This window comes from Babylonia areolata, chromosome 35 (genome assembly GCF_041734735.1).
Source record: "Babylonia areolata isolate BAREFJ2019XMU chromosome 35, ASM4173473v1, whole genome shotgun sequence".
NCBI classification, from domain to species: domain Eukaryota; kingdom Metazoa; phylum Mollusca; class Gastropoda; order Neogastropoda; family Buccinidae; genus Babylonia; species Babylonia areolata.
This window is the reverse complement of record NC_134910.1, coordinates 8,363,307-8,385,297: the sequence shown is the minus strand read 5'-3', so window position 1 is coordinate 8,385,297 and position 21,991 is coordinate 8,363,307. Positions and strand designations below refer to the sequence as shown.

The following is a 21,991-nucleotide window of genomic DNA, read 5'->3' as shown; positions in this document are numbered from 1 at the left end:
TTCTTTATTAGATTCTTGTGTGCTGTATGCTGGACTGAGTTCGATAAATGAGTGGAAAAAACACCACCACGACCACCACCCACCAACACCACTTGCAATATGAGAGCACTGATGTTGTTGTTGTTTTTTATGTAGTGCTTATCCTGTAAGATCAATGGTGATGATTTTGTTTTTCTGGCTGGCTGGACATACTTCTGTACAGACATTGGTACAGGTTGGCATTGTTCTCTTCTCTCTCATCATTGACTCTCTCTCTCTGAGTTTTTTGCTCTCCCTCTGTCTGTGTCTCTGATTCTCTCTCTCTCTCTCCCTCTCTCTCACCTCCCACCATGTATCTCCATCCCTGTCTACCTAGTTGAGTGGTTCAGATGCCTGCCAAACCCGAGGACTTTTGTCCCAGGTACGGGTTTTTCTTTTCCTCTGTATTCCGTGCCTGAGTTTGATCACCCCGTGTCTTAGATTTTTGACTCACTTGTGTAAACAAAGTGAGTCTATGTTTTAACCCGGTGTTCAGTTGTCTGTGTGTGTGTGTGTGTCTGTGTGTGTCTGTGTGTGTCTGTGTGTGTGTCCATGTGTCCATAGTAAACTTTAACATTGTCATTTTCTCTGCAAATACTTTGTAAGTTGACACCAAATTAGGCATAAAAATAGGAAAAATTCAGTTCTTTCCAGTCATCTTGTTTAAAACAATATTGCGCCTCTGGGATGGGCACAAAAAAATAAAAAATGAAGCCTAATTATATGCAAACTGCATTTACTGTTATATTTATATTTTTTGTATTCTCTAAACTTGGCACTTTGATCTGATATTCTGACCCAACAACAAGAGCAGTCATTATTATCATTTTTTGTTCAAACAGGAACTTCCTTTGCTAAGCATGGAAGTTTTATTCATTTTGCAAACATTTTGGTGCAGATAGTAAAAAAGGGAAATTACTCTGTAATTAATGCTAGGGGAATTAATTTGCTTTAAACTGATCTTTCTCATCTTAAACATTACATTTTGAAATTATACTCAACACATAAAAAGCTTGGATTTTTTTTTTTTAAGTGTATCGCAAGTGAGTCTTGAAGGCCTTGCCTCTCTTGTTGTCGTATGTTTTGTTTAGACTCTGCTGTCACCTCCAGCTTTCTGTCTTGTCCTGTGTTGCGGGACCTAGTACCACCCAGGGTAGATTTTGACCCTGGGTGTTTTCTGAGTTGCAGTCGTTCTTCCCCCCCCTGTTAAAAAAAACTCTGTAACTTGTCAGTTTGCCTGCGGCCAGCTTAGGCTTTGTCTGAGATGGCTTCAGTTGAGGCTTGGTTATCCCTTAGCCTAGACTAGATTGTGATCCTTGGCCTGGACTTACATCCTTAGCCTAGACTAGATGATTATTCTTTAGCCTAGATTTTGCCCTCCTGCGTTGGACCAGTTCCAGACTTCTATCCATCACAGACATTAGGAGGATTTGCCTCAGACCACAGGTCAGTCATGCTGCTCCCTAAGATTGTATTTCAAACCAGGCTGCCCTACATGTGTGTATTGGCTGTGTAGACTTTTATCGGTGTAGTCTTTTGTTCCAGACCTAGCACACACTCTGCCCGTGTTCAGTTTCACACACTGTCCTTGCCCTCGATGCTGTGCCTTAGTTTGTGTTGGTGCATGCATCATTGTGGAAACACACACACACACACACACACACACACACACACACACACACACAGAGCATGAGCATACATCATTGTGGAAACACACACCACACACACAACACACGTACACATGCACGCATGCAGAGCCTGCATCGTTGTGGAAACACAGACACACACTCACACACACACACACACACACACACACACACACACACACACACCAGCTTGCATCATTGTGGAAACACACATACCCAGCAATGCTTGAAATAGGAGTTAGCTGCTGAATTGATGTGAAGTAATACATTGGTGTGTCCACGAGACCCGTGAGCAGGAAGGAGACTGTTGAGGCCATTGTCATGAAAGAGACGTTGAATATACAAGGAGATTGCTGCGTATAGTGATCAGATCAACTGGAATTAATGGGAAATTTACCAGTTAGCATCACATGAAGAGTGAAAATCACCAGTCTGATTTGTGTGAAATTTCACCGTCTGATATGTTGAAATGTGTATGAAAATCACAGTCTGGTGTGTGTGAAAATCAGTCTGATGTGTGTGAAAATCAGTCTGTTGTGTGTGAAAATCACAGTCGTGTGTGTGTGTGCACATATAAGTGGGGAAAAAAAGATATTCAGATCATGTTTTTTTGTGAGTTAAGTTCATTGATGCTCCGGTCTTATTCCCCAGATGTGTGGAAAGAAGTGAAATGGAAATAACACTACTAATTTTTTTTTTTATGTCTTCCGACTGAACTTTCATATACTTTTTGTTTTACTAATAAGGTACTGTTGATTGTCAAACATTGTAATATGTTAAGTTGGACATATGGAAAAAATGACTCCAAGATCAGTAAGACAACTACATGTTTGTGTGTGTGTGTGTGTGCGTGTGTGTGTGTGTGTGTGTGTGTGTGTGCAGTGTGCACATGCATAGTTAAAGGGTTTCACAAAGCAAGCTGTTGCTGACATTCTGTGATTTGACAACAGCATATAATTCTTTGCAAAGAACAGTGCTGTTGGGCATTAAGAGATAAAGTTTGTCTTTGATAATGGAAAGATAATCTGTACGTTTCTGATTAGACCTTTGTTAAAGGGAATGAAAAGTTTATATTAACAGCTGAAACTTGTGAATGTGTTTTTGTGGATGTGATTGTAATGCTGTTTGTTGGAAACCATGTGAATTCAGTGCTGTTGGCAGGACAGGTGATGATATATTATTATTATTATCATTATTATTATCCTCATTGATGTTGTTACTATTATTACTGCAGTGTTGGTGTCTTTTGCGTGTCCTTTGTTGGCTATTCTTTCACACACTCTCATCTATTAATATTACACTATTACTTTGAACGAAGGTCTACTGATATCGCACCAGTGTTTCAAAACTGAAGGTCCGTTGATATTGCACAGTTATTTTGGAACTGAAGGACAGTGGCTATACCAGGGGGAAGCTAGCAAAGACAGGCAGCCACAGAGATCTCTAGTGGGCTGCCTCCTGTGCCACGGAGCACAAGGAAGATTCACTTGTAGCAGTCATTTAAAAAAAAATTTCTGATGGTTTTTGTTTGTGTGCTCAGGTCATACACTGCACATTTTTGAATTTCTTTGTAGTTTTTGTCTCTCATGTTGTTCTTTTGTTTTATATTTCTGCTCGTCATACTTTGTGCACTCGGGTCATATCATTTCAGTATCTGTATCTTATCTTTGAATTCGGCTCTTTCAGATGGCGATAAAATGTACCTCTTTCCAAAATAGCCTCCCCTTCCCTCCCTCTTCCTGGTCAAAAGTTTCTTCAGCTTTCTACTCACATCTATACGAGGTGTTTTCAAAAGTATCCTACCTTAATGTAGGCAATTGGCAGCTCCATCACGATAACACAGCTGCCCATTCTTCACGATTGATACAGAGTTTCCTGGCCAAACACAACACACCTGTTCTTCATCAGGCTCCCTACTCTCCTGACATGGCTCCGTGTGACTTTTGGCTGTTCCCACAAGCTCAAAATGCCCCTGAAAGGGACCAGATTTCAGTCCAGAGAAGATATCATGCAGAATGCGATGGACCAGCTGCACGCCATCCCAAAAGAGGCGTTCCAGCGCTGCTTCCGACAGTGGCAGAACCATTGGGAGAAGTGTGTGGCAGCCCAAGGGGACTACTTTGAAGGAGATCAGTGAAAGGGTATTGTATCTGGATATGAGCAGTTTTTATGAACAAAGGTTGGATACTTTTTTTAACACACCTCATACTTCTTTTTCGATGCCTGTGAACCACAGCTGTGCATGCGTGTGAATGACTGGTGTGTGAGCACTTTGATTTATCTTTGCACAATATTCAACGCTATATATTTTATGTATCAATACTTTGTTTTCACTGTCACGATTATTATTATCACTGTCACTATTATTACTGTTATTATCTTGACCTCTGTTTTGGCCTGTGCTGAACATTGTACGTTGGCTGTTCCCTGGCACGCTCAGGTCGGAGATGATGACGCTGGCCACCTACCAATCGGAGGAGGCGATGGGGGCGGGGGTACGCACGGCGCTACGCTACTCGCCTCCCCTGAGCCTGTCGGAGTCGACGCCGACGCACACGGACCACACAGAGGGTACTCCCAGCTTCACCGCCTCCAGTCCCAGTTGTTCCAGTGACGTCCTGGGTACTGTCCCCTGCCTACCTTCCTCTCCCACACTGACCCCCCTGCCCCAACCCCCCCACCTTCCTCACCTGAGCTCTTCTCTGTCTCTCTGGATCTGTTCCTCTGTCTCTCTTGGCTGTTGCTTTTCCTCCTCCTGGCTTCCTTCCGTCCGGCTTTGTCTCCTTTGTCCTTCCTACTGTCCCCTCCTCTCCCTCCTCCCCTTCCCGCTTGTCTTCTAACCCCCCCTCCTCCTCCTCCCCTCCCCCCTCCCCCTTATCCTTTGTTTTGGTGCCTGTCCTTGGTGGCTACGAGGAAACCTTCGGTTTGTCTGGAACACTTGTTTTCCATGTCTGCTGTCACTGTTCTTATTTTCACCCCTCCGCCAATCTTCCGAAAGGATTTTTTTATTACTGTTTTTTTATTTTTTTATTTGTTGTTGAAACCTGTCATTCTTTCTGAGCATGGTCAGTTTCAAAGAGCCATCTGTGCCAGGAATATTGTGAAGTGTTCTTTCTTCGTTCTCTTGTCCATCTCGGTTTGGGGTTTCCCTTCAGTTGTTTTTTGTTGTTTTTTTTGTTTTGTTTTTCTCTTTCTCCTCTTCTTTGAGCGGCTTCTCTGTTCTGTCTTGTGATGGCAACTTATCTGCTCTTGTTTTCTGTGAACCTTTGATTCCCCCATTCTTCCACCGTACACTACCATCCTCACTTTCTCTCAGTCTGTATTATTTATTTATATATTTATTTAGCTTGTTTGTTTGGTTTTTTTGGTTTCTTTTTTAAGCAGATGTGGTGTTCGGATCAAGCTGCATGCTGTCACATTTCTTTGAGGCTAAAGCTTATCTGTCATATACTTACTTTTCTGTTCTTGTCGACTGTCAGTAGCAGATGTCCCCTCTGACCCTACTCTTTTGGTTCCCCCCCCCCCTGCTTTTCCACATTTTTTGTTTTCTGGCTCTTTCCCACCATGATCAGTTGCCTTTGTTCCTACCTTTTTTTTTTTTTTTTTTTTTGGTACTGTTCACCTGAACTTCGCAATCCTTTCAAACCAACCAACACCCCCCCCCCCCCCCCCCTTTCATTCTCTCCCCCTTGTCCTACAGTTTCTGTCCACTTTGCTGGCACAGTGTGGCTTACCTCCCCTTTCCTGTTGTCTCCCCTGCGCCCCCCCCTCCCCCCTCATATACCTTCCCCGTCTCACAAACTCCCTGTCCCTGTTCAGCAGTTTTGTTGTCAGCAGCTGTGATGATGGTGTTGTGACATTTCCATTGGGGGGCGCTTTGAAGCTTTATTTCCAGTCAAAGTGAAAGTTCTTGTCTGTGCAGCAGATGGTGAATCATTGTCAGGGTTTCTGTTTTCTCTGGAGCACACAAACTTTATCCACTGAACGACGGGCGCAGTAGCCAAGTGGTTAAAGCGTTGGACTGTCAATCTGAGGGTCCCGGGTTCGAATCACGGTGACGGCGCCTGGTGGGTGAAGGGTGGAGATTTTTACGATCTCCCAGGTCAACATATGTGCAGACCTGCTAGTGCCTGAATCCCCTTCGTGTGTATATGCAAGCAGAAGATCAAATACGCACGTTAAAGATCCTGTAATCCATGTCAGCGTTCGGTGGGTTATGGAAACAAGAACATACCCAGCATGCACACCCCTGAAAACGGAGTATGGCTGCCTACATGGCGGGGTAAAAACGGTCATACACGTAAAAGCCCACTCGTGTGCATACGAGTGAATGTGGGAGTTGCAGCCTACAAACGAAGAAGAAGAAGAAGAATCCACTGAACAACACAGATGTGTTGAAGCAGTGCAGACAGAGAGACTCTCCCAACAAAACACAGAGGAGCAGTGCCAGAGACTTGAGGAGTGATTGGTGGTGGTGACTGTCGTCCCACTCTCATCATGCCAGTTTGTTCCCATGGTGCACTTCTTCTTCTTCTGCTTCTTCTGCGTTCATGGGCTGCAATTCCCATGTTCACTCATATGCACACGAGTGGGCTTTTACATGCATGACCGTTTTTACCCCCCCCCATATAGGCAGCCATGCTCTGTTTTCGGGGGTGTGCATGCTGGGTATGTTTTTGTTTCCTTAACCCACCGAACGCTGACATGGATTACAGGATCTTTAACGTGCATATTTGATCTTCTGCATGCGTTTACACACGAAGGGGGTTCAGGCACTAAACAGGTCTGCACATATGTTGACCTGGGAGATCGTAAAAATCTCCACCCTTTACCCACCAGGCGCCGTCACCGTGATTCGAACCCGGGACCCTCAGATTGAAAGTCCAACGCTTTAACCACTCGGCTGTTGCGCCCGTCACTCACTCAGTTCGAATGCAGAGTTTAGCAGATGAAACTTGATTCATGCACTGAGGTCAAGATGAAGCGTAATGAGTACTCTGTTGAGCCGGTGTGTTCATGGATCTATTCCGCCCGTCCCATGGTGCACTGATTTCAGAATTGTTCTGACGAGTTTTCGGCTAGCTAGAGTCACCCAGAATGTGAAGGGAGCACCAAAGAAGACTGGACTGAGCAGAACAGGCCTGATCTGTAAACAGCAGCCTCCACAAAAAGACCACAACTTTTTGCTTTGTTGCAAAGTAAACGCTGTATGTTTCCTCATCTCCCATCAGAATGGCTTTTGCCTTTCCCTGAATGGTCATTTCCCCCCCCCCCTCCGAAAACAGAGTATGGCTGCCTACATGGCTGGGTAAAAACGGTCATACACGTAAAAACCCTTGTTGTGTACATACAAGTGAATGTGGGAGCTGCAGCCCACAGAGAAGAAGAAGAAGAAGAATGGTTATCTGCAGGGTGGCTGTTCTACCTGCTTCCATGGTTCTGGGAAATCCTTTCCTGCTCTCAGATTGGAGCTCCTCTTTTTGTTCTTCTTGCTCGTCTGTTTCTACTTTAAATCTTTCTCTCTCTCTCTCTCTCTCTCTCTCTCTCTCTCTCCCTTTCTTCCTGAGTGCTTTCTCTGCTCATTTTTGATTGGTGAAAAAAACAACAACAAAAAAACACCCAGCTTCCTTTAATTTCTTATCAGAGGGGTGTTTTTCTTCACCATGCTGGAAATTTGTTGTGACCCTTGAGAGTGTGGTGTGGAAGGTAGGAGGTGGGCGTGGAGGGTCTGTAAGCCCACGATTTCTTGCAATCCCATGTTTTCTCTCCGTTGCGCCCCCCCAACCCCCCACGATTTTGTAATTGAGAGAAAACGTGGGAAGGGAACAACCACGGTTTCTCACAATCCCACGATTTGTATTAAAGTGAGAGAAATTGTGGGATTGCGAGAAATGGTGGGCTTACAGGGTCTCTCAGTTTTTTGTGTTTTTTTTGTCTGTGTTTTCATGTGTTTTCTTTGTCCTGGTGGCGGCTGCTGTCATTGGTGTTGGTGTTGGTGTTGATGTTGACTTGTTGTTGGTCTGACTTGTTATGTTGCTGTTGTTGATATTTCTTGTGCGCTGTTGGTTTCTTTGCTTTCCAACTGCTTCTGTTTGCACCCCTCCACCCCCACCCCCCCACCCCACCACCCCCTCTTCCCCTCCTCTCCCTGCCAATTTTCCCACACCCCTCCCTTCCCCCCACACCCCTCTCCACCCCCTCTTTCCTGTTCTCCCCTCCCCTGTTTGTGAATGCTGGTTGGTTTTGTGCCTGGTTCTGAGAAATCTTTGTTACGGGTTCACTCAGCTGTTGGTGTTGCTGGATGTTCTGCTGTACTTCTTGCCCAGTTACATGGTTCAGTGACAGTGTACTTTTTGCTCAGATATATGGCTCAGTTTCTGATGTATCTTTGCTCAGATATATGATTCAGTTTGTGATGTACGTTTGCTCAGATATATGACTCCTTCTATGATGCACTTTTGCTCAGATATGTATAATTTGGTTTTATGATGTACTTTTGCTCAGATATATATATATATATAATTCAGTTTATGATGTACTTTTGCTCAGGTATATGATTGTTTATGACGTACGTTTGCTCATATATATGGTTCAGCTTATGATGTACTTTTGCTTAGATATATGGTTAATTTATGATGTACTTTTGCTCAGATATATGGTTAATTTATGATGTACTTTTGCTCAGATATATGGTTCAGTTTATGATGTACTTTTGCTCAGATATGTGATTGTTTATGACATACATTTGGTCAGATATATGGCTCAGCTCATGATGTACTTTTGCTCAGATATATGGCTCAGTTTATGATGTACTTTTGCTCAGATATATGGTTAATTTATGATGTACTTTTGCTTAGATAAATGGATCAGTTTATGGTATACTTTTGCTAAGACATTGCTCAGATATACAACTCAGTTATGATGTACATTTACTAAGATATGTGGCTCAGTTTTTGATGTATTTTTGATCCAGTGAATGGCTCAGTTTTTGAAGTGCTTTTAGTTTTACTCGAAAACTGAATGGGACAGGAAAAATAACAAGAAAATAAACGGGGTAGGTTGAGTTATATGATTGGCTGGTAATTGCTCATTTGGTAGTGTTGTTGTATTGATAAAAGCTGATTTTCTCCCTTGCTTTGACAGTTTTCAGCTCAAAACAGAAAAGTTCAGTTGAAGAAATTGAAGATATGATTCTCTTATGTTTCGTTTCCTTACCCTTTTTCTTTCTCTTCTCTGTTTTAGTTTGTCATTTGTTATTCATGATTTTTTTTTTTTTTTTTTTTTTTAAGACACGTATATACCAGTACATAACTTGCACATGACATGTGCTAATCTGTATGTTGTTTCCTTCATCACTTATCATTCTAAATTACATGTCTTGTAATAAATCACATTTAGTACTTATTTACTCAACCCTCTGCCCCACCCCCAGCCCTCTCTCAGTTTAGCATCCCAGTGAGGTAAAAAGGACAACAGTCAGTTAATGTTTAGCTTTTTCTTAAAGTTTTGAACAGAAGACCTTTTTCCCAGTGATTTCTCAGTTGTTGGCCAACATTGTGTATTTTTCTCTCAAATAGAATCGAAGGACATGTAGTATATTTTACAAACTGCACAAACAAGTTGCGCGTTTATCAGCAAACTTAACGCCCCAAGAAAGGAAAGAGAGAGAGAGAGAGAAGAGAAAAGAAAAAGAAACAAGATTTTGACGAGTTGAGCAGGAACCTTGCATACCCAACTGATGGACGTTTTGGTGTGCAGACATCAATCCTCCAGGGGAGAGCGCTCCAGCCACCACCACCCTCCACCCCCACCATCGTTCCTCCAGCGGACCCTCCCCGACAGACATCCCAACCTCAAAGGTGAAGCCAGAGCCGGAGGTGAAGCCGGAGGAGGTGAAGTCGGACGTGGAGCCGGAGGTGAAGCCGGAGGAGGTTAAGTCGGAGGTGGTGCCGGATGTGAAGCCGGGTGTTCCTGGCACACCTTCAGAGAGCCCCTCATCCTCTGATTCCAAGGAGGCCACGGCGAGCTCCATAGAAGGCGCGGACGATGCAGACGATGATGATGAATCTGATGAGAAGCTCGAAGTGGTGAGTGTCAGATCTTTTGTTTGTTTTTGAGCATGTATGTCTCCGTTTTGACCTTTTTTTTTTTTTTTTTTTTGTGAATAATGTAAGGTAGTTGAAATGATGGAAGGATGTTTATTTTATTTTAGTTAGTGAGTGAAGGACAAGTTAATCAGGCAGCTAAGAATTTTTTTTTTTTTTTTTTTTTTTTAAGCAATATTTGAACGGAGGTATCCACATTATTTTAAATAATATGAAGAGAACTGGGGGGTGCTGTGTTTTGGTTTTATGTTGTTGGGTTTTTTTAATGAAAGTTTTTAATTCAAGGATTAAAAACAAGTGGTGAGTATCAGACCTGTTTCAGTATCAAAGTGGGTCAGATGCAAAAAGCTTTGAAACTAAAGAAAAAAAAAAAAAATTTGGTGCTTGCGATGATTGAAGACAATCAGTAAAACCAGTTACTTACTAACGGAGCAGCTCAAAGCGATGTTTATGAAAGATATTTGAGTTCAGTCCCTTGACTGCTGCTGATGAGTATGCTGGTCAGTGAAGGGCGGTCATCTCAGTGAGATAAGACAGAAGCTTACGGGTTAAAACAGCGGTTACCACTCTGTGTGTGTGTGTGTGTGTGTGTGTGTGTGTGTGTGTGCACTTCTCTCCCTTGGTATGGCATTAATTGAGTTCAGCAAAATCAAGTGACACCATGGAAAAGTAAACTGAAAGGAACCACTGGCCTTTCAACCGTGCGCTACAGCGATATGATTTCATGGTGGTTCATCAGTCAAGCAGTTTAACAACGGTGATGTGTAAACTGGGTGAAGTCAGGTGATGCGTTGACAAGACAGTGACTGTGGAAGCTGGAGAGACATGCCACCCACGTGTCATTTGAACAGGGTTTTGAGGCAGGGGTCAGATGTGGTGATCTGTGTCTTAGTGTTGAACAGGATTGGGGGCAGGGGACAGATGTATTGATCTGTGTCTCAGTGTTGAACAGGATTGGGGGCAGGGGACAGATGTATTGATCTGTGTCAGTGTTGAACAGGATTGGGGACAGGGGACAGATGTATTGATCTGTCTCAGTGTTGAACAGGATTGGGGACAGGGGACAGATGTATTGATCTGTATCAGTGTTGAACAGGATTGGGGGCAGGGGACAGATGTATTGATCTGTCTCAGTGTTGAACAGGATTGGGGACAGGGGACAGATGTATTGATCTGTATCAGTGTTGAACAGGATTGGGGGCAGGGGACAGATGTATTGATCTGTCTCAGTGTTGAACAGGATTGGGGACAGGGGACAGATGTATTGATCTGTATCAGTGTTGAACAGGATTGGGGGCAGGGGACAGATGTATTGATCTGTCTTAGTGTTGAACAGGATTGGGGACAGGGGACAGATGTATTGATCTGTATCAGTGTTGAACAGGATTGGGGGCAGGGGACAGATGTATTGATCTGTGTCTCAGTGTTGAACAGGATTGGGGACAGGGGACAGATGTATTGATCTGTGTCTCAGTGTTGAACAGGATTGGGGACAGGGGACAGATGTATTGATCTATATCTCAGTGTTGAACAGGATTGGGGACAGGGGACAGATGTATTGATCTGTGTCTAGTGTTGAACAGGATTGGGGACAGGGGACAGATGTATTGATCTGTGTCTTAGTGTTGAACAGGATTGGGGACAGGGGACAGATGTATTGATCTGTGTCAGTGTTGAACAGGATTGGGGACAGGGGACAGATGTATTGATCTGTGTCTCAGTGTTGAACAGGATTGGGGACAGGGGACAGATGTATTGATCTGTATCAGTGTTGAACAGGATTGGGGACAGGGGACAGATGTATTGATCTGTGTCAGTGTTGAACAGGATTGGGGGCAGGGGACAGATGTATTGATCTGTGTCAGTGTTGAACAGGATTGGGGGCAGGGGACAGATGTATTGATCTGTGTCAGTGTTGAACAGGATTGGAGGCAGGGGACAGATGTATTGATCTGTGTCTCAGTGTTGAACAGGATTGGGGACAGGGGACAGATGTATTGATCTGTATCAGTGTTGAACAGGATTGGGGACAGGGGACAGATGTATTGATCTGTCTCAGTGTTGAACAGGATTGGGGGACAGGGGACAGATGTATTGATCTGTATCAGTGTTGAACAGGATTGGGGGCAGGGGACAGATGTATTGATCTGTCTCAGTGTTGAACAGGATTGGGGACAGGGGACAGATGTATTGATCTGTATCAGTGTTGAACAGGATTGGGGACAGGGGACAGATGTATTGATCTGTATCAGTGTTGAACAGGATTGGGGACAGGGGACAGATGTATTGATCTGTGTCTCAGTGTTGTGTTTCCCTGTCAGTGGCCCCTTCTTGGATGTCATGATCATCTGTTCAGTTAGGCTTACTGATATTATCCTGATAGTTGTCATTTGTATTTGTTTTTGTTTTTGTATTTCTTTTTATCACAACAGATTTCTCTGTGTGAAATTCGGGCTGCTCTCCCCAGGGAGAGCGCGTCGCTTCACTACAGCGCCACCCATTTTTTGTATTTTTTCAGGTGTGCAGTTTTATTTGTTTTTCCTATCCAAGTGGATTTTTCTACAGAATTTTGCCAGGAACAACCCTTTGTCGCCATGGGTTCTTTTACGTGCGCTAAGTGCATGCTGCACACGGGACCTCGGTTTATCGTTTCATCCTAATGACTAGCGTCCAGACCACCAAAAATATCGGCAGCTGAGCCGTGATTCGAACCAGCGCGCACAGATTCTCTCGCTTCCTAGGCGGACGCGTTACCTCTAGGCCATCACTCCACTTCCACACATGCTTCATTGTGCCATGGTCTGTGGATGGTTTTAACATAGATTTTGCCCCTTGTGTATGTGTACGATAGTCAGTCGTGTCCCATTATGACCAGTTGGAAAAGCAGAGTGGAGGCAACTGGTTTCCCGATCATCTTGCGCTCACTGACTCGCTCAGTTCTTCTTCTTCTTCTGCGTTCGTGGGCTGCAACTCCCATGTACACGAGTGGGCTTTTACGTGCATGGCCGTTTTTACCCCGCCGTGTAGGCAGTCATGCTCCGCTTTCGGGGGTGTGCATGCTGGGTATGTTCATGCTTCCATAACCCACCGAATGCTGACATGGATTACAGGATCTTTAACGTGCGTATTTGATCTTCTGCATGCGTTTACACACGAAGGGGGTTCAGGCACTAGCAGGTCTGCACATATGTTGACCTTGGAGATCGTAAAAATCTCAATCCTTTACCCACCAGGCGCCGTCACCGTGATTCGAACCCAGGTCCCTCAGATTGAAAGTCCCAGCGCTTTAACCACTCGGCTGTTGCGCCCGTCACTCACTCAGTTCGAATGCAGAGTTTAGCAGATGAAACTTGATTCATGCGCTGAGGTCAAGATGAAGCGCAATGAGTACTCTGTTGAGCCGGTGTGTTCATGGATCTGTGTGTAAAGAAACGTAAGTTTGTTGACACTTTGCGTCAGCTCGCCATAGGCTGTTTACGTTCAGCGTTAACGCTCATTTCTTTCCGTTTGTTCTCAGCGTATACCCAAGTTCACTGTCATGTTGTTGAGAAACACGGAAACCGCCGTTGTTATATGAAGAACATGGTCATTGTTGTTGGTGGGTTGGTTGGTTGGTTGGTTTGGGGTTTTTGTGTGTGTGTGAAAGGGGTGAATTTCCAGCTGCGGTCAGTGTCATTGGAGGTGTGGTGGGAGGGGGGGGGGTCTGGTAGGGGTGGGGGTGGAGGAGAGGTTCAGTCTGCAGAAAGAAACAGAATGGAGGAGGAGAAGAAAAAAAAAAAGAGCCTGCTCATAGAAAAATCAGATATATTTATTGATATTTTTTTTTTTTAGATGTTGAAAATAAAAGGGCTTCAGCCTCTTTCCATTCCTGTAACCCCCCCACCCCCCTCCCCTCCCCTCCCCAACCACCCCGCCCTGCGCTCCACCTCTCCTCTCTCTGTATGTTGAAGAAACCATTTTCTGTACTCTCTGTGTGTTGTTGGTAATGTGGGTTTTTTTGGGGTGGTTTTTTTTTTGTTTTGTTTTGTTTCTTTGTTTTTTTTATCTTTTTATGTTCTGTCTCCTTATTGATTTTGATGTTTAAAAAAAAAATTTTTTTTTAAAGAACAGTAGTTTTTATGTTTATTTTATTTATTTATTTGTGGTTTTTTTAAATTAGATATGTGGATGAAAATTTGTTGATATGCCTGTCTCAGTAAGGTACATTGAAGACTTTTTTTTTTTTTAACAATTTTTTTTATTGCTCTTTCAAAGTTCAACTAATAAGATGTTGATAGGCCTTGCGTTTTGATCACACTGTTTTGTACTGATTCTGATATACATGTTTTTATGATTCCTGATATTGATCATTTATTTATGAAATTAGCCTGGTTTTGATTGTTTTATAATTCCTGATATTGATCATTCTGAATTTTATAATTATATCATTCCTGGGTGACACTGATCACTTATTGAATAGTTATTCCTGATATTGATAATTTATTTATGAAATTAGCCTGATTTTGATTGTTTTATAATTCCTGATATTGATCATTCTGAATTTTATAATTATATCATTCATTCCTGGGTGACACTGATCACTTATTGAATAGTTATTCCTGATATTGATAATAAATTTATGTACTGACAATTTTATTAATTGTGGTACTGATCAGTTATTTATAAGTCCTTTTTTCTTCTTTTTTATTTGTGGTATTATTCTCAACAAGGATCATTTACTTATGTACTGACCTAATTTTGATTGTTTTATTTTTCCAGATACTCGGTCTTTTATTTATCCATGCACTGATTCCTGATTTTGATAGCTTTTTGTTCCTGCTTTGTTGATTATTTATTTATGAACTGAATCCTGATTTTTATTGGTTTTATTCTTCCTGATATTGATCTTTTATTTATGCTTTCCCCCTGTTCCTTTTGCAGTGACAAGGCAGGTAACTCCCTTAGTCATTGGTCAGTGTGGACTATTGTACGGACTCGGCTGTTCCAAAATCTCTGTGCTGTCTGTTTCTGTGGAATGCTTTGTTGTATCTTCTCGTCTTGTTTTTTTTTTTTTTTTTTTTTTTTTTTTTTTGTAGCGCCTGTACCTGTTTCTGTGTTGGTATGTCTCCTCTGCTTCCTCTGCGGCGGTGTGAACCTTTTTGTGAGGCATGGGAAAGTTCATGAGACTAACAGGCCCAGATTGTGTAGACTCCAGCATGAATATAGCGATATCTCGATGCGTGCGTGTGAGAGAGCCGTTGACTGAGTAACCAACAGCTTTGTATCAAGTAATGGTAAGGATGGTGGGTCACCTCCGAGTCAGGTTTGGGTGGAATCATTTTATTCTTGATTTTTTCTTGTTTGGAAGACAGTGCATGCTACTGATTTTTTTTTTTTTTTTTTTTTTTTTTTTAACAAGAAGTGGAATGGGATTGTACTGAAAAAAAAAAAATGAAGAAGAAGAAGAAAAAAAAAAGAGTGTACCAGAAGCGTCTTCTATGTTTGTGTGTGTCTTTGCCAGTGCACAAAACTGGACTCTGTATATTTTAAAAATTCAAAATGTTTCCGTGTGTGTGTGTGTGTGTCTGTGTCTGTGTAATTGTGCAACTGTATTGTTAATATTGTCTTTGTGAATCACAAGATATGCAAGACAGATTACATATGGGATTAACAATGATCCTTCCCTTCAGTTTTACAGCTTTACTCCAGAGATTTCCTTTCATCCCCCTCCTATATACATTTTTTTTTCTTTTTCTGTGTGTGTAGGGTGTTTGTGTTTGCTTTTGTTTGTCTTTTGTAAGTGTTGGAACTGTATGTATGGAATATAAGAACAATGTAAATATTTCATCAGTTTGAATTTGATCATTGTTTGCGAAAGTTCTGTCGGGGCACATGAATGAAGATTGTGCCTTCGTCTTGTTGGTTTGCTTCTTTATCTTGGTTTGTGTGTATATGTGTGTGTGTGTATTGTGTGTCTTGTGCCAGTTGTGGTGTGTGGTGAGTCAGAACAAACCTGAAGTGAGTGTGTGTAAGCATTAGTATCAGTGCAGGAGAGAGCATTGTGTGCTTTAGTCATCGCTGACAGGGTCTAAACAGAGTATCAGCCACATTGTTATAGAACAGACCAGGATGGATATTACAGTTTAACTCTCTCCATACGAACGGCGAAAGAGACGACGTTAACAGCGTTTCATCCCAATTACCATCATCAAAATATTGCAGGCGGAACGCTCTTATACTGTAGAGGTGAATGTTGACAAAGAATACCACAGTTCTGACGACGGAAGCTAAAGGTTGGGTCATTCAGAAACCCACTGGACATCCGATGGGTCTGTGTAGAGGAGAAGAGAGGACTGGCCGTACTGAGCGAGTTAGGAAAGTGTATAAGATGAATGTGAACTATCTTCTTTTTTCTTTGTGGTATTTTAGTCCTTTGTTTGTCTTCTTTCGCAAACTGCCCTCATTTTTTTCCCCCATCAGATTCACACAGAGATGCCAACTGTTACAATTTTGCGGTATTTTGTTATGGCCGATCTTTGTTCCAATGTTACGCCAACATCAAAATTGTTCCGACGAGTGTATTTACAACTATATAGCATGGTCACTTGCTTTCCCGTCGTAACATTACCCAGACGTTCCTGACCTATCAATCATGAGGCCATGGCGGTCACTACTAATCTTGGTCTCATGTGATGATGCTCAGCTAATTGCGTGCTTGTTTACATTGAAACAGCACTGAGTGGACTTATCGGCTTAATGGTTTACCCGAATATGAGAGAACGTGGCTGAATGAAGTGGCGTCCTAGTCAAACACCATCTGTGCCCGGTGGATTAAGCTGTGCAGTGCGAGGAAGGGTCAAGCGGCTCGAAACAGAGCAAGTCAGCCATGCATTCCGATTGTGAGAAACAATAATGAATAATAATGGTATTTATATAGCGCTGAATCTTGTGCAGAGACAAATCAAAGCACTTTCGCACCAGTCATTCACACGCATGCATAACTCGAAAACTGTAGAAACTAAAGACAAGGAAGAGGCAGGCAAGGGAGGCTATTTTGGGAAGAGGTGGGTTTTAAGGCCAGACTTGAAAGAGCTGAGTGTGGAGACTTGACGAAGCGAAAGAGAAGTTCATTCCATTTGCAAGGTCCAGAGACAGAGAAAGAACGGCGGCCAACAGTCGAGTGTTTGAATCTGGGTATGCGTAAACAGAGTGGATCCGAAGCCAATCGTAGTGAACGAGATGGAGTGTTGAGGTGAAGGCAGCCACAGAGATAGGAAGGGGCAGTTTTGTGAATACATCTATAACATAGAGTGCTGATCTTGTACTTTATTTGGTGTGAGACAGGGAGCCAGTGGAGATGTTGCAAAAGAGGAGTGATGTGCTCAGATCTTTTCTTTCTGAGGACGAGTCGGGCAGCAGAGTTTTTTGTATGCGCTGAAGGGACTGAAGGGATGAAGCAGGCAAACCAGACAATAGAGAGTTACAGTAGTCAAGGCGAGAGAGAATGAGAGAAACGACAAGTCTAGATGTAAAACAAGACGAACAAAAGACCAGGGAAGCGACACAGTGCCACAGATGTGTCAGCTGTGGAGAAGCAGCGGTGGGAACAGAAGTTATGCCAGACATACTTGTGGATAAAATGTACGTTTGTTGATGATGTTGCTTGGCGTCCTACCAAATTCAGAATGTTCCTACCGAATTTCCCCGATTGTTTCGGGGGGCGTGTGTTAACGTACAACGATGTGTGTTTCTGTGTTTGTGCGGTAGGTGTGCGTTTGTGTGACCCGCGCTTTGTGTCGTCTGTGTGTACTGTGACTCCATCGCTACTCTGCTCTCTGGATATGCTTGAGGCAGTTTTAAAGCTTGCTGCTCCAGTTTTATGTGGGTTTTGTTGTTGTTGTTGTTGTGTTAGGTGGGGAGGAAGGGGTTGTGGTAGTGAATGGAAAGGGGATTGGGGGGTGGGGGGTCTTTTTTTAAAATTTTTTTTTTTATAAATAAATAGTAGGTTTGTTTCTTAAGGCTTTCTTTGTTTTTGTGAATTCAGACTTTTTACTCTGATATTCCTGGTTTTTTCCCCCCTGTTTTTCTTCTTTGGATATAATTTTCTTAATATATATATAGAGAGAGAGAGGTGTGTATTTGTGTGTGTGTGTGTGTGTGTGTGTGTGTGTGTGTTTCATTTATTTACAGAGATATGACTGATGTGGCAATGTGATTTCACGTGTGCATGCGTAGCATTATGTGAATTTTCTTTATCTCAAGATGTTGTTTTCCTACTTAATGAATTAGATATAATTGTTAAATCAAACCTTCATTAATGGATTCACCTAATGTAAGATATGAAAAAACAACAACAAAAACACAAAATAATGCAATGCAAAAAAAAAAAATATATATATATATATTGATAAAAGAATACAAGAATATTTGTTGTTAAGGATTTTTCTCCTCCCCCGTTTAATAATTTCACTTGATTTTGGTTCTGGAAAAAAAAAAGTTTATTAGCTCCTGGAGTCCTTAAGGAAGGAAATTTCCGTCCCCATTCCCGTGTGCAATAAAGTACCCTGGGCCGGCAGTTCCTGTCAGCCTCAGTGCAGGAATTTTTCTTTCATGAATTTCAAGGTAGGCGGGCTAGTGAGGAAAGCTTGCATGTAGCTCCAGTTGTGAATGCCTGAGTTAGGAATGCGAGTCGCTTCAGTAGTGTGGATGTGAATGAGGCATGTTTGTGTCAGTGTGAACCCATGTTGCGCTGAGTATCAGAGGTTGTTGGGAAGGATTTTCTTTTTTCTTATATTTATGTATGTCTGTCTGTATGTATGTGTTTTTAAATGTGTTCTTTTTCTTGAGTTAATGTGTTTGTATTGTCTGTCACTGTTCTGTTTGTCTCCTAACCCCCACGCCCACCACCGCAGACCCCCTCCCGTGTGTGTGAGGGTTTCTGTGTTTTTATAACGTCCATGGAGACAGCACGACGCACGGGTCACCATGCCCCTAATATTTATTTTGCTGATATTCATGGATGATTTTCATCATTTGTTTTGCCATTTCTGAGTATCAAGACTTGTGATGTGGTGCAGCAAACTGCGAATTTTTTTGTTTTTTTGTTTTTTGTTTTTGTGTGTCTTTTTCAGACAACTAATAATCAGTTTGGAGATGTGTGTATCATTGTTATAACTCACTCTGACATTGGTTTTTTTTTCTCTTCTTTCTTTTAATATGAAAATTATTGATGATCTAGTTGAGCATGCATTTCAGATCTGACTTAAATTTTTTTTTTTTTTTTCATTATTACTTTTTTTAACAGCATGTTTTTGCTGTGGTGTGTTGCATTCAAAAAGAAAGCATCCACTGACATTAATTTGTGCACAGGTTGTTTATTTATAAAAGGAGTCAGTCACGATGACCCTGGTCTAATATCACAAATGTGAAAACATTTGTGAGTGAAAGTACTGTATTTACATTTGTTATTTCTTTTTATCACAACAGATTTCTCTGCGTGAAATTCGGGCTGCTCTCCCCAGGGAGAGCGCGTCACTACACTACAGCGCCACCCTTTTTTTTTTTTTTTTTTTTTTTTGTGCTGCCACCACTACTCACTTAAGTTCTCAGCTATATGTGACACAGCACACGAAAACCCAGCTCAAGTTGCAGCCAGCTGTTTTTAGGTATGCACAAAGCACCTTATTAGGATGAGAATGATTGAAATCAAAATGTTTGCAAATTAAGCATCTTTGAAGTCTTATCTTTGTTGTTGGTAAGCATTTTAGCATAAAACTGCTGGAAACTCTAGTACTTTTAATATTTTCAGGTCCACACCCTGTTGGTGCTGCTGCACACATTGTAAGTTTCAAAGTTCAGTGCGTTTGACTCCAGACTTTTCAGACATTATGTGAGCTGATGATGTGGCTTAATGATTGCAGTTAGTAGATGGTTATTTTGATCTTGGATCTAAAGTGGAAGTTCAAAAGATTCATCTGCATTATGGGAATTATTTTTTTTGTTCAAACACTAAAGCAGGCTTTGTCTCTCAGTTGAACATTCACTGTCACCGTTGACTCAGCTGCCTCTGCTGTCAATGGCATTGCATCACTCCTCCACTTGCCATTCTTGACTTCATTTGAGTACAGACAGAAAATATTATTTTTTTTTTTTTTTTTTTTTTTTTTTCATATAGAAATTTATAGTTTACTTAATTCTGAATCATTTAACGACGAATACATGTTAAGATATTTCCTGTTCTAAAGTTACAAGCAGACAAATGTATGATTTTTTTTTTTTTTTTTTTTTTTTTTTTTTTTTTTTTTTTTTTTTCGTGAATCAGTTTCTCCATTTATTGTTTTTGGACACACCACCTTTGAAAAAAAATATATGAAAAAAAACACCTATGACAGATAGATCCATTCTGTGTTTTTTTTTGTATGTTAATCTGTGATTTTTCTGAAAATACATTAACGTCACAAAATTGATAGTTTCTGACTAAACCTGGGTTTTCGTATGCTGTGTCACATATGTGGATCATATGCTGTATGTAACGAAAAGATGTCAACACCTGTAAAGCAGTTGATAACAACCTTGTAAAAAAAAAAAAAAAAAAAAAAAAAAAAATTGACACATGCACCACAAATTATTTTTGTTTAACAACAGCTTTGATTTATTCATGATGAAATTTTATTGCTCCTAGCACTGGGTCTCTAGAAGATTGATTGATTGATTGATTGATTGATATGGATACTTGTGCCTGTTCTCAGTTACAGACCAAGTTCAGAGAACATGGTACTGAAGTTTAGACCTTATAGATTTCAGTCTCTCTCTCTCTCTCTCTCTCTCTCTCTCTCTCTCACACGCGCGCGCGCGCAATTATGTATACATGCAAGTGCAAATGCAGACACTTAGTTTTAGTGATATAACCCATCTCAGGCATAAAGATTCTAAATTGAACCAATGCTACGTCTGCTGCTGATGATAATAAATGAATAAAAAGAGAATGCACACACACTCACATGTAGCCAGAGCCTGAAAGCAAAAAGTCCTCAGTCATGCAACGAAACCCTGCTCCACCACAGACACACAGAGACACACACACACACACACACACATAGACACACACATACACACACACACACACACATAACACACACACACACACACACACACACACACACACACACACACACACACACACACACACACACTCACAGAATATCTCAGATGTTTTGTTAGACTGTTGCCTGTTTGGTGTTGCTACCAGCATCAAGTACTGCTACAGACGATCCTGAAGACGACTTGGTCAGTTGACAGGTTCTCTCTCGGTTATTTATTTAGTTAGTTTCTCTGTTAGTTATTTTGTTTCTTCCTCTGTTCTGTTTTTACTTTTTTGTTTTGTTTTCTGGGTTCTGAAAGAGAGGAGAGAGAGAGGAAAAAAAAGTTTCCATGTTGCTCTCTCAAGATTGATGCTTTTGTTGTTGAGTTTGTTTATAGTTTGTTGGTCTTTCTCTTGCTCTTATGTTGGTGTCTCTGTCTCTGTCTCTGTTGGTGTTTTGTTTTGAATTGCTTGTTTTCATGTGTCGGTCTGTCCATCTGTCTGTTTGTCTCTTTCTGTCTGCATGTCTGACATGTTTTCCTGCTTCTCCCCCCCCCCCCTACCCCCCCCCCCTGCCCAACACCCCACCACCCCCTTCCGTTCTGTGTTTCATTTTGTTGCTCTGTGTGCAAGATATGTCGGACTTCAAAAAATGAAAGTTATTGCATGAAGTTTTTTCAAAACCTTGAAACTGAAACTTTATTTATTTAAAAAAAAAAAAAAAAAAAAAAAAAAATCTTTTAATAAATGAATGTCATGGAATTCTTATATAGAAAATTATATTGTTATTTTACGAATAGAAATAATAATAACAATATTAGGTGCATCAGTACCAGTGGGGACAAGTTGTCCACACTGAAAGATGAATTAATGTAAAGAAGTATATAAGTGCTTTGGATTGATTGTTTGCTTGATATCTGATTTGCCACACCCAACTGTTAATGTGCTCAAAAGAAATGCTTAGTTTATCATGGAGATTTGTAAGATAAGCAGTTTCGGTTGTTCTTTCTTGATGTAACGTGTATCTCATAGATGAATTTAATGATTAAACTACATGGCTGCTGTTGTTCTTTTAACGCACAGAAATATTTGATGGTGGTGATGAAGGTTTCTTGTTTTGCTACAGATTCTCAGAAACAGTAGATCTCTCTGTTGAGGCTGCT

The 21,991-nt window shown here is 41.6% G+C and overlaps 1 protein-coding gene across 2 annotated transcripts in view; it reads left to right on the top strand.

Annotated features, from left to right (window-relative positions):
- LOC143278156 (phosphatidylinositol 4-phosphate 5-kinase type-1 alpha-like) overlaps positions 1 to 21,991 on the top strand; it is a 98,626-nt gene that overhangs the window by 74,124 nt on the left and 2,511 nt on the right. Inside the window, exons 16-17 of one of the 2 annotated variants that reach the window (XM_076583201.1) lie at positions 4,105 to 4,235; positions 9,423 to 9,751. In XM_076583201.1, coding sequence (XP_076439316.1) covers positions 4,105 to 4,235; positions 9,423 to 9,751 — 460 coding nt within the window. Of the gene's footprint in view, positions 1 to 4,104; positions 4,287 to 9,422; positions 9,752 to 21,991 lie in introns of both variants that reach the window. The other variant, XM_076583200.1, reaches the window with a different exon arrangement.